Source organism: Pan troglodytes, chromosome 16 (assembly GCF_028858775.2).
Source record: "Pan troglodytes isolate AG18354 chromosome 16, NHGRI_mPanTro3-v2.0_pri, whole genome shotgun sequence".
Lineage (NCBI taxonomy): Eukaryota > Metazoa > Chordata > Mammalia > Primates > Hominidae > Pan > Pan troglodytes.
This window is the reverse complement of record NC_072414.2, coordinates 22,871,663-22,884,497: the sequence shown is the minus strand read 5'-3', so window position 1 is coordinate 22,884,497 and position 12,835 is coordinate 22,871,663. Positions and strand designations below refer to the sequence as shown.

General features: G+C 45.0%; 1 protein-coding gene across 7 annotated transcripts in view; it reads right to left on the bottom strand.

The window, feature by feature from the left end:
• Nucleotides 1-12,835, bottom strand: part of FAN1 (FANCD2 and FANCI associated nuclease 1) — a 113,150-nt gene that overhangs the window by 13,045 nt on the left and 87,270 nt on the right. For 6 of the 7 annotated variants that reach the window (XM_063794060.1, XM_063794061.1, XM_063794062.1 and 3 more), the window contains 7 exons: nucleotides 11,817-11,948; nucleotides 9,463-9,571; nucleotides 7,686-7,805; nucleotides 4,757-4,921; nucleotides 4,109-4,259; nucleotides 1,392-1,495; nucleotides 651-845 (listed from right to left, as the gene is read on the bottom strand). In XM_063794060.1, the coding sequence (XP_063650130.1) occupies nucleotides 651-845; nucleotides 1,392-1,495; nucleotides 4,109-4,259; nucleotides 4,757-4,921; nucleotides 7,686-7,805; nucleotides 9,463-9,571; nucleotides 11,817-11,948 (976 nt within the window). Of the gene's footprint in view, nucleotides 1-650; nucleotides 846-1,391; nucleotides 1,496-1,628; nucleotides 3,444-4,108; nucleotides 4,260-4,756; nucleotides 4,922-7,685; nucleotides 7,806-9,462; nucleotides 9,572-11,816; nucleotides 11,949-12,835 lie in introns of those variants that run through there. The other variant, XM_009440717.5, reaches the window with a different exon arrangement.

Here is a 12,835-nt window from a genome sequence, read left to right as displayed (position 1 = left end):
TAAATAATATATTTATATATTATACAATATATATATAAATATAATATATAAAATATATAATATGTAATATATTGTATAATATATATTATATAATATATCGTATATTATATAATATATATTACATATAATATATAAATTACATAATATATATTACATAATATTATATTATATATTATGTAATATATATTATATGTAATATATTATATAATATACTATATATTATATATTATATATTACATAATATATAATATATTACATAATATATTATATTATATTATATTATATATTATATTATATAATATATATTATATATTTTATATATTACATTATATAATATATATTTTATATTTTATATATTATATTATATATTATACATTATATATATTTTATATATTATAGGTTATATATTATACAATATATAATATATTATATATTGTATAATATATGTAATATATAATATATGTAATATATAATATATAATATAATAAAAATATATTTTATATATTATATATACTATATATCATATATATGCACACACATACATGTATTTACATATACACACGTGTGTATTTTGATAAAGTTGCTGAAAAGACAGCACTGGGGCGGTGTTAACTTTCTGAGCAAATCCTGCCATGCAGGTGAACCATTACCTGAGCTTGCTGAAGAGACGTGAAGCGATCCCAGCTGACAAGGGAAGCCACTCTGCCTTCCTGCTCCTGCCACGTGGCTGCCACCCAGGCCCGCAGGCTCTCCTCGGGGGCATCATGAATCAGCTGCAGCCTGGCCTCAAGGGCTGGGCGTCTGCTTGTGAAGAAGCTGTCTGTGCACAAGTCCAGGGGGAATGCCTGTGTCACAGGGAAAGCAAGCTGTCATACTGTGCCTGCAGAGAGCCGTGTTCACCAGAGGACTAGTCAGTACATACAAAACTTGGAAACCGGCCAACCGATACATTCTTTCTCTCAAAAGATAAGTAAAAGTTAATTGATATAAAAGCAATTTATTAAACTTGGTTTTTAGAGTAATAATTTGCAAAAACAGCTTTTCGCTTGGCTGAGTGGACCTCTGAACAGGCAGATGTGCCCATGTCTGTGAGCTCCTTGGCACAGTGCCTGCGACACGGCAGGTGCTCAGGAGGGCTGATGCTGATGGTACTTTATACGAAAGGTCTAAATGTAAGGTGGAGGCTAAATTAAAGTTTAAAACTTCACATACTTACATCTTAAATTCTATTACTCAGATTTTTAAAATAAGTTATCACCTTGACCTGTGGATGACCCAAAGGACCGTAACAGAGATGGTTTCTGCTGGCTGTGGACACACGGTGCCCAGGTGGGCGTGAGCCACGGATGTGTGCAGAAGGACCTACTCGTGGGGCAGGGGCACTGGAGTACCTGACAGGCGTTTCTGAAGACATCCGGAATCCCATCCATGAAGATGATGTCCCACAGGAGGAGGCCATACAGGGTGCTGAAGGTGGACCCTTCGCCATGAATCCCTAAGACAAGGTCACACACACACACACACACACAAAATCTGTTTTATCTGTTTCTTCCAAAACACCACCATAACCTACTGCACACTCAATTTCAAGAAAATAATAGAAATATTTTAGATTCAGAAGCAAATGCTGTTTTCGCGCCATTCCCAGTTTATTTTATACAGTATGTTGTTTATATACAGAGCCTTAAGGGCAAAAATCTTAGTAATCATAGAAAAATTCAAATGAACATTTCAAAGCCACAAAGCAGTGGTTCTCAAACTTGAGTGAATAACCTAAGAAACATGTTTAAAAGAAAAATAGGCAGATACCCTCCTCAGGTTCCCAAGGCTGGGACTTAGCAGGGCTGGGCTGGCACAGAATCCCCATGCAGGCCCTGATGCCGGAGGTCCCTGGGCCACCCCTGAAGAAATGCTTCCCTAAGGGGACCTCCCGGAGGCCGGCAGCAGCCACCTCCGTTCTTGGCCTCAGCAGGTGCTGCTCTGATGCACCTCATCCCCCTGGGTACTACACTGCCCTAGCCCAGTGCTTCCAATAGTCAAGGCTTTTACAGAGACATCTGGCCTTAAAGATCACCCACTTCAGTGCCCCTCCTCACGTCACACAAATGTTTTACTGACTGGGAGATGACCTGAGAGACAGAAGTCAGGTGCTGAGGTCACAGAGTCAGAGGCAGGGTCTGGTGTGGGATGAGGGGGTCAGCCTTGGCACAACACACAGACCTGTGTCCCTGAGCAAGCCCCAGCTCATCCAGCTGCCCTCCAAGTCCGTACTTCTCTGCACATCAGCCCTCCCGACAGAGGAGGAGGCCACATGGATGCCTCTCCCCACAAGACCACTGGCCAGAGGAGGTGCTGACCACCAGACCCCCATCCTGACACGCCAGTACTGGCAGCAAAGCTCCTCTGGCTGGTCCCACCTGACACGTACAGGCCCCAACCCATCTGCGTGGGACCACAGTGAGTGGGATCAGGGGCGCTGTGAGAGCAGAGGGCAGGCAGCCACAGCCCGTCATGCCTGCCTGGGTCACCTCTGTCCTGCACTTCTGAGGCTGTGCTGCTCTCTGTCCTGTCTTCCTGTCAGTTCTAGCCCCTCATCCCTGCAGCCCGTCTCAGGGATTCAAAAGGACAGCAGTTCACTCAGGACTCCTGGCTGTTGCTACGTCTTCCAGGAGGACTTTTCTTCCTAGAACACTTCATGCTCTTCCCCAGCCAGGAGTGGAGCTAGGACCTGATTTCCAGTCAGCCTTCCGTCCTGGTGAATACACTGACGATCAGGCAGGAATATAAAGGCCAGATCATTTCTGAACTCCTTTTTTTTGTTTGTTTTGTTTTGAGACAGGGTCTCACTCTGTCACCCAGACTGGAGTGCAGTGGCACAATCTTGGCTCACTGCAGCCTTGACCTCCTGGGGTCAAGAGATCCTCCCACCTCCGTCTTCAGAGTTCAAGTGATCCTCCTGTCTCAGCCTCCCCAAGTGCTGGGATTACAAGTGTAAGCTACCGTGCCTGGTTCGTTCCTTAACTCCTAAGTGGTCCATGCTGTGCGTTTGTGTTATAAGTGAAATCATTTTTGGGGCAGTACTTCTGAGTAATTCAGAAATCACCTCCCAGAAGAGGTTGAGATCGCTCTGACACAAAATTCCCTGTGGCATAAAGCCTGGCAGCCAGAGTTCAGCCCAGTTTCACGGCATCGATTTTAATCAGGGAAAAATGGTTTCTACTCTGGGAAAGGAATCGTGTGTTTTTCAGGCTCATGGCTCAACTGAAAGCACTTCAGCGCTTCCACGTCCCAGCCTGCTTCCTCCTCCAGCGAGGGTCCAGTTTCCACGTCTCTCGGGGTCTTGAATGTGCATTCTATTCTTCTATTTCTAACCATTTCAGGCCTACTGTATCTCTCTGTCTTCACTGGCATTTGCACGTCTTCCCCAATAACATCACCCTTCCCTGTAAGTAATAAAGATATTATGTAGATGAATCTCAACACTCATCAGAAAGAACCTGGGCTTTGTAAACTCCTATCTTGTAGTTGTCTTTCTATAGTACTTGTTAATCTTCCGAACACTCGGGGAATACTGAAATCATGTCCTGATTTTCACACATTTGAAAATATCAGTGTTTTTAACACTGGTAACCCTGCAGCCCGGGCACAGGGAGAGTCCTGCCAGGCCCAAGGGCGGAAGGCTCAGTGGCTGTTCCCGAAAGCGACTAGCATGGGCCGCAGGGCCCCTGAGAGGATATCTGGGGCCAGCTTCTAAAATCCCAGGGAAGGGGCAGGAGAGAACAGAAGGAACACTGAATGGAACTGGGTGTCCGTGGGGTTGAGCACACTGTCCCCCTGACTTCTGTACAAAGGTTTGTGCAGTATCTTCCATAACAAGAAGTTTTTATAAAAGAAAAAAGATCAGAGCCAGGCCCTGTGGGACAACTACCCCTGACCTACTCCTTATCATTGATAAGGGGAAGAATGGGAAGACATCCCCCAGCCCACAGCATCTTCCACTGTGAGCAGAGGACAGAGAGAGGACAGCAGCCCACTGCTGACAGCCCATCCAGTGCTGCTGCTCGTCCACCCGGGGCTGGGTGCCACGAGAGAAAGCCTGCTCAGTTACCCTGGTCAAAACCGCTGCGTCTGTAATGGGCCAGTGCCAGCTCCTCCACAGAGCACAGGACCGTGGTGGGATCAGCGGCCTCCCCGGCCTCCATCACAAACACAGACTTGCACATCCCACGCTGTGGGCACAGCCTGCCTGTGATGGTCACCTGAAACAGCAGCAGAATAACATCTATTAGCCTGAGGTCAGCAAAAGTCCCTGAAAACCTGCCTGTAGCATCGTGAGGATTGACCTCCCTTACCACAAAGTCAGTCACTTAGTAGAGCACACAGCGTGGGGCTCACACACGCAGAACTGCGGGGATGTGACAGCTCGCTGGTCCGGCCCTGGGAGAGCCTCAACCACCAGAACTGCTCTACAGGTCCCCAGTGAGTAAATGAAACTGGGGCAGATGCTGAGAGGCCCCATTCAGGAGATCTGTCACTCAACCCAGGGTGTGACCACACCAAGCAGCCCAGTCTCCTCAGGGAGGAGGGCGTTAGGGGGAGACTGGGAGCAATGGCCACACAGCCGTCCAAAACGAGTTTTAGATTATTCCGAGTCTAAAAGAAAACACACACTCAAAACAGCTCTTAGGATGCTTCTGGTCCAAAAAAACCAGGTACACGCGCCTAAGTCCAAAGCACCCACAGGCTCTTTCCTCACGTGTTTCACATCTTGCACAGCCATTTCTGGGAGCTGCTGGAAGAGGTGCTTGAACTTTTTACAGCTCGGAGACTCTCGCAGGCGCACGGCTCGCTGATACAGTGAAAGGCGGTGTCCCGTTCTGACTTCTGGATCCGCTAGCCCCTCTGTGATGCACTTGATAGTCTGGCAGAGAGCATGGTCACACATCAGGCTCCTAAAAAAACCCATGGCAGCTTCCATGCATTTAGTTTGACAGAAAAGCCCACTGTTTATTATTGAATTTTGCTGATTAGCAAATGAGCAAACAGCACTTCTAGAGATTTAGGCTGTTTCCTTAGATCTTATTCTGAGGATTTCAATGCATCTGGCAACCAGAGCCTTCACAGTCAACGTGCTGGAGCGTGACCGGGCTGTAATCCAGGTGGACAGTGGATCCCAGCAGCTGCCCCTCACAAAGGGTGTGAACTTCAGGGATGCCTGACTTTACAGGAAAACTTAGCTCAGTGGTTCTCAGGACATCACCTAGGCAGCTTTGTAGGAAAACATGTGTCCCACCCCGGATCCACACAATGAGAACCTCCAGAGCAGGAGCCCAGGCATGGGGGGGCCACATCAAAGCGCCAGGTGAATCTCATATGCAGTCAAGAACCATGGAGCTGCTTCAGATTCCTTATTTACAGGGACAGGAGCCAAAGGTTTGGAGGAATTACAAGTATTTCCCAAGGCGATTCAGAGTCAGACAAATAAACAAACACAGAAAGCCACAAAGAGATACCACTTCACACTAGGATGGCTATAATCAGAAACATGGAAAATAAGCATTGACAAGGAGGTAGAGAAACCAGAACCCTCACGCATTGCTGGTGGGAATGTGACACTGGTGTAAACACTGTGAAAAACAGTTCAGCCACTCCTCAAAAAGCTCAACACAGAATCACCACAGGACCCAGCAGTTCCACTCTCAGGTATTCCCAAAAGAATTGAAACCAGGGACTGAAACAGAGGTTCATGCAGCATTCTTCAAAATGGCCGAAAAGGTGGAAGGAACCCAGTGTCCATCAACCAATGAGTGGCTAGAAAAATGTGGTATCAGATGCTACAGTGGAAGTGTGTTCAGCCTGGAGAAGGAACGGAGTCCTGACATGTGCCACGATGCGGGTGAAGCTCAGAAACGTGATGCTGAGCAAAATACACCAGACATAAAACCACAAATATCGTAGGATTCCACTTCAATGAAATGAATGAAATGAACAGGCACATTTACAGACACAAAAAGTAGATGAGACGTCGTCGCCAGGGCTGGGGGAAGGGAAAGCGGGGCGTAGTTGCCTAATGGCTGCAGTGTTTCTGTTTGGAGTGGTAAGTGGAGAGGCAATGGTCACACAACATTATGAGTACCATGAATGCCACCGAACTGTACACCTAAAAATGGCTAAAATGCCGTATTTTAGGGATGTTAAATTTATTTTACCACAATAGAAACATAAAAAGTGAAAGAAAAAATAAAAACCAAGAAATTGAAAATCAGTGAAGGCTCAGGCCATCCAGAGTTGAGTGGCTGAAGGAAATGAAGATGGGAGAATGAGACTCTGAAGGGCACCCTGTTCGCTGGCAGAAGACGGTGCCGGGCAGCAGCAGCCTGGCCTCGGAGAGGGAGGGCCCAGCTGGCTCCACCTCTGCCCTGGCCAGGCCGGGGCTGGCTGCAGAGCACTTTGCAGGAATTAGCACTCAGCTAGGCGATCCCTTCCCTGGAGACTGAGGTAAAGATCAAAGAACACTAATGAAATAACAAGAGCTATGGCCAGTAAGACCTCTGGAAACAGATTAGGAGGAACTAGGCTTAGCTCAAATCTCAAAAATAAGCTCAGTGGCTTGTCTACCCCCTAGCAGAACTGTGAACAGAGGGGAAATCTGTACTCTCTTGAACTTTTATTTCATTGAAAGAAAGGCGAAAGAAACACAAGCTTTCTCCTTCTGTATTTGGTTCTAGGCTACCAGATGCTTTCTCTTGCTATTTCAGCCTCAGTAAACACCGAGTGGTAAGGAAGCCCCACACCCTCCTCCATGAGAGGAAATAGCTTTACTGGCTCTTTCCCTGATATGTGAGGTAACAAGGCACTTTTTCAGTTTACGGCAATAAAAACAAGATGTCATATTTCCTAACCAGTGGTCATTTTTTTCCACCCCTACATCACCCTGATTCACTTAATGGGCCACTGAAAAAATCAAAAGCTCCCAGAGGCACAGTCCCCTCCATTCAACTCAAATGCAGGGCTGGAATAGAGACAGGGAGGGGCCTGCTGGCGGCCACACAAAGAACCACTGTTGCTGCCTAGCCCACAGGCACAGGCTCTGCGGCCTCACCCGCCTGGCTGCGGTGGCCACAGAATCCCTGTGCTTCCACGTGCCCCTAGATCGCCACCACAGGGAGCACTGGTGCCTGCTCAAGGTCAAACAACGCTTCCAAATGGCAGAGCAAAACACCTCACAGAAGTACAGAGTCACGCATAAAGGACCTGCAATAAGATAGGGAAAGGAACGCTTTCTCGCCAATCTTTCTACCTAGAGACCCTGTGCTACAAATCAACAAAGTCACCATTTCCAAAACAAACACCTTCCTTGAAGGCACTTGCTGACGGCTGAGTCATCTGACTCTCCCTCTCCCTTAATTCCTAGATCCTGATTCCTAAATGCCAGCACAGAGTCCACAGTCAGCCCATCTCGCCAATCAGCAAAGAGAAGACAAAAGCTTCCAGTCTCTATGCTCATGCTGTGCTGGCATCTCTGGTATTCTTTTGGGGTTGGAAGAACACAGACAAAAGAAGAATGTTAACAAAAGAAATACATGTTCTAATTACATGTAGATTTTAAGGCATTAAGTTTGCCATATTTTAAAAGTTGATTCTAAAATGAAAAGGTGTTTCAGATATGTTTTGTTACTGAGTACCGGTTCCAGGCGCTTCAAGTGCTGGTGTAAATTAAGGGCCAGTCGATCCCACCATCGGCCTCTGCTGTCAGGACAATAAATTCTCTGAGACAAAAGGCTTTCAAGTTCTCTGACGGCTTCCTATTGCAACAATAACAAAGAAACCTCATTAGATTCACAAAAAATCCAGCTGTAATGATATTTACAAGCCCATAGGATTGGTAAAGCCTATTTATAATGCATATCTTTCCATTCTACAATGAGGCCAAGGACCCCGAACTGACAGGACAGGGACTTTGAGGTGCCTTCTGGAGTGGGCATGAGTTCCCTAAGGCATCCTCACTTTTCACCCGGTCCCTGCCGGCTGGCACTGGGGTACAGACTTCTGTGAGTGCTGCAGAGTGTTATCTGCAAACCAGTCAACCAGTGCAGAGTCGCACAGGGTCAAGTTCCAGGCAGCTGAGCACTGGTCACAGTTGGCAAACCCACATACTTCTGGGAACACAGCAGGTCACAGGACCAACTGCAAGAGGGATTTGGGGTGGGCAGGAAAGTAATGAGGGGTGTCCTCATACAAACACCCTACCTCAACAGGAACATTCTCTGGTCTAGATTATGTACAGACTGTTCGGTCATTCTGTTTGTTAATCTTCTGTGGTTCATGGATGTCTTTGTAATATGGAATGATTTACCCCAGAAAAATGCATAAATCCCCATACACATGCAAGTTTGAGATTCACAGATTTCCCCAAAGCCCACCCATCACTCCCCTGGGATTCACAGACCCCAGGCCAAGAAACCAGCTTAGCACATCCTCTTTGTAAGATCCCATTTTCTTTTCTTCTTGTTTTGTATATATATATTTTTGACCATGCCTGGTCTGGAGATAACATTTTCAATATAGAAATATCAAACACAACAAAAGTGAAATCTAGCAATTTCACAAAGTTTAGGATACGACAAATTTCTGATTTGTGATTATAAATTGTCTCCAGACAATCCATGACAGCTGACAGGGAAGCAAAAGGAAGCAAAAGGAAGCAAAAGGTCCCTCAGAGATTTCTGGGGACCTGCCAAGTCTCACAAGGAGTTCTGAAAGAGACTCAGGCTCAGGCTGCAGACCTGTGGGGCACCCTCCAGGATGGTGGCCGCCACCCCCAGGCCATCCTGGGACACAGATTCATCAACACACAGGCAAACAGAACAGCTGTCCATCTTCACCTATCTTCTCTCTACTAATCCAAGAGACAGCGGGCTGCCTACATTAAATATGCCCTCATTGGCCACCTATCTTCTCTCTACTAATCCAAGAGACAGCGGGCTGCCTACATTAAATATGCCCTCATTGGCCAGGCACAGTGGCTCACACCTGTAATCCCAACACTTTAGGCCCCCACTGTCAAAGCATCAGAGGCCAAGGTGGGCAAATCACTTGAGCCCAGGAGTTCGAGATCAGCCTGAGCAACATGGTGAAATCTCACCTCTACTAAAAATACAAAAATTAGCTAGGCATGGTGGCGCACGCCTGTAGTCCCAGCTACTCAGGAGGCTGAGGCGAGAGGATGACTTGAGCCCGGGAGGCAGAGGCTGCAGTAAGCTGAACCGTGCCACTGCACCCCAGCCTAGGTGATGGAGTGAGACCCTGTCTCAAAAAGACAAAACAAAACAAATATGCCTCCATTATATTACTGTGTGCTAACCAAATAAGCAGGAAATGCTGAGAGCCCGACAGCTGTCCCTTCACATGTTTAACGCCATCACATCAGTAATTGTGGGGGGCAGGGACCTGTGCTCTAACCTCATACATGTGAAGTCTCTGCAGTATTTCCACAAACCGAGACAAAATCCTTGTATAAATCCACCCAACAGTGAAACACCGCAGGAAGAGTGGTAAATCTTCATGGCATCTAAAATGAAGACATATACCAGTAGTTTAATAATTTGGTTAATTTATTATAAGACAATAATAAGAAGTGACAAAGCAGACTGAATTCCTATCTTTTAAAAACGTATATTCTAAATACTTTCAGTTGTGTACAATTTTCTACACCACAAACCTACATTCTCACAGCCAGCTGCCACGTCCTAGGTCACTCAGACAGTGGAGTAAGATGAGAACTCATCATTCTAAACCAAGGTCAGCAAACTCCGGCCCACAGCCAAACCCAGGGTCTGCCACCTGATTTTCTATGTCCTGCAAACTAAGAATGGTTTTTATGGTTTTAAATTGTTAATAAATCAAGAGAATAATACACTTTGGTATGCGAAAATTATATGAAACTGAAATTTCAATGTCCACAAATGAAGTTAACTGGAACACAGCCAGGCTCATTCATTTGCATACGTACTTCTTGTGGCTGCTTTTGCACTAAAACAGCAGAGTAAAGTTGGTGCCACAGAGACCATATGGCCTGCAAAGCCTAAAATATTCACTACGTGACCTTTTACAGAAGTTTATCAACCTGTGTTTATAGTAATCTAACTTCTTGTGATTTTTAAGTCAATATGATTTCTCTATAAATATACAGCTGACCCCTGGACAACACGGGTTTAAACTGCACACGTCCACTTATATGTGGATTTTCTTCTGCTGCTGCCACCCCTGAGACAGCAAGACCACGCCCTCCTCTCTCTCCTCGTCCTCAGCCTATTTGCTGTAAAGACAACAAGGATGAAGACCTTCATGATGATCCACTTCCACTTAACGAACAGTAAATATGTTTTCTCTTCCTTATGATTTTCTTTTTTTTTTTTTCCCCGAGACGGAGTCTCGCTCTGTCACCCAGGCTGGAGTACAGTGGTGCGATCTCAGCTCATTACAACCTCTGTCTCCCAGGTTCATGTGATTCTCCTGCCTCAGCCTTCCGAGACTGGGATTACAGACACTCGTCACAACACCCACCTAATTTTTGTATTTTTAGTAGAGACGAGGTTTCACCATGTTGGCCAGGCTAGTCTCGAACTCCTGACCTCAAGTGATCCACTCACCTCTGCCTCCCAAAGTGCTGGGATTACAGGCATGAGCCACCACGCCCAGCCCCTTATGATTTTTTTTTTTTTTTTTTTTTTTTGAGACGGAGTTTTGCTCGTGGCCCAGGCTGGAGTGCAATGGCGTGATCTCAGCTCACCACAACCTCCACCTCCTGGGTTCAAGTGATTCTCCTGCCTCAGCCTCCCGAGTAGCTGGGATTACAGGCAGGCACCAAGGCCTGGCTAATTTTGTATTTTTAGTAGAGACGAGGTTTCTCCATGTTGGTCAGGCTGGTCTCAGACTCCCAACCTCAGGTGATCTGCCAGCCTCGGCCTCCCAAAGTGCCGGGATTACAGGTGTGAGCCACCGTACCAGCCCCCTTATGATTTTCTTAATAACATATTCTTTTCCCTAGCTTACTTTATTGTAAGAATACAGCATATAATGCATATAACATATCCAATGTGTGTTAATTGACTATGTAATCGGTAGGGCTTCCAGTCAACAGTAAGCTATTAATTAAGTAGTGGGGAAGTCAGATGTTACACACAGATTCTTGACTGTCTGAGGGGTCGGTACCCCAACCCCTGCATCATTCAAGGGTCAACTGTATATCCTAAATGATTTTTTCAAAGTGGCATCTGAAAATACTAATTTTTCTCATCACTATGTAACAACAAAGGAAAAAATGTCTTAACAAATATTGAAGATGTTTACCATTTTCAACAAAATAAAAGATCATGTGCTGTGTACCTGGAAAGTTCGCTTGAGCTGTCTTTTGCAGAGTTTTTAAACACCTACTTGAATTTCCCTCAGAAGAACCCACCTACCATGCTTCCCACATCCGTCCTGCTGCTGGCTTCCCTCACGTTTCAGTTCAGCTCACCAGTACTCAGGGAGGCCAACACTCCTACAGTTGGCATGTGACAAGTCAAGTATGGGGTTGGCATGTGTGTTGCCCAGGGATCTGAGTTATATCAAATTCACTTTAAACCTTCAGACATTTCCTTCTATTTCACACAGCACTTTCATTCTAGGCAAAGCACGTACAAAATTCAATTCCACAGCTGGTTTAACCACAGAGAAAAAGGAGTATATTCTTCATGAAGAAAACTACTGTAAGTGTTTGGAACAACTTGGTCAATGTATACATTTTGGCAGGTACCTAGAAAAACTCTCACCTCAGAGAAGGGTGGTTTTTCAGTCTGTTCCAATCCCTTTTTGCACACTGAGCGAGCTCCTTAGCTTCTTCCCAGTTCCCATTGGCCATTGCGGAAGAAATGTCACTCAGCATGTGCGTGGCTGCTGCATATCTGGAGGAAAATGCCATCCAAGTTCCAAATAAGAATGAGCATTCCCATAGAATGACCACATCCTAGCCACTAGATCTCACTCTGAAAGGTAAAAGTGTGTTTTTTAAAATATGAGGGCCACTTAAATTTTATTCTAATAATAATTTATCTTAACTACATCACTGGAGTGGCCCAGAACTGATAAGAAAGCCCAACTAGAAAGATAAAAACATTTATGCTGTATTATCACATAACATGTTCCATTCTATAAATGTGATATGGATCAGCTCATCATTCCTGATTTTGGCACTCATCCATTCATTCATCCATTCACTCATTCAACAATATGACAGCAAACATGTAAGTGACATCAGAATTATAGTCAGATGTAGATCTGATAATTTAATCATTTACAATCATAGCTAGCCAGAGGGATGCTGCCCAAGCTAAGAAGATTACCTGGAATATTTCAAAATAACTAAGGGATGCTCTTTGGGAGATGGCAATGCTGAAATGTTACAACACAACTTAGCTTAAGAAAGACAATTTTTCATCGCTCCTTTAGCTACCAAAAAACAAAGACATTTGACCAACAAATTCTGTTAACACTGTGAGTACATGTTCATTGTATTTTGGTCTCACATCTAAAAGAAAAGCATGAAGTACATAATATCATTATGTACAAACACTGTAAAGTAAGAGTAAAGAAATTGCCTCCAAATGTAAAAGTTTGCTCACAAATTCTTAGATCTCATTCTTTTATAATATGCTGCTCATTCAGTTCCATGGCTTCAAACATTGTCCATATGCCAGTGACTCTCAAAATGTTGACTTTTTCCAGGCCAGACCCATTCCCTGAGCTCCTGACCGCAAGTCCAATGCCACACACAACAGCTTCAACCAAATGG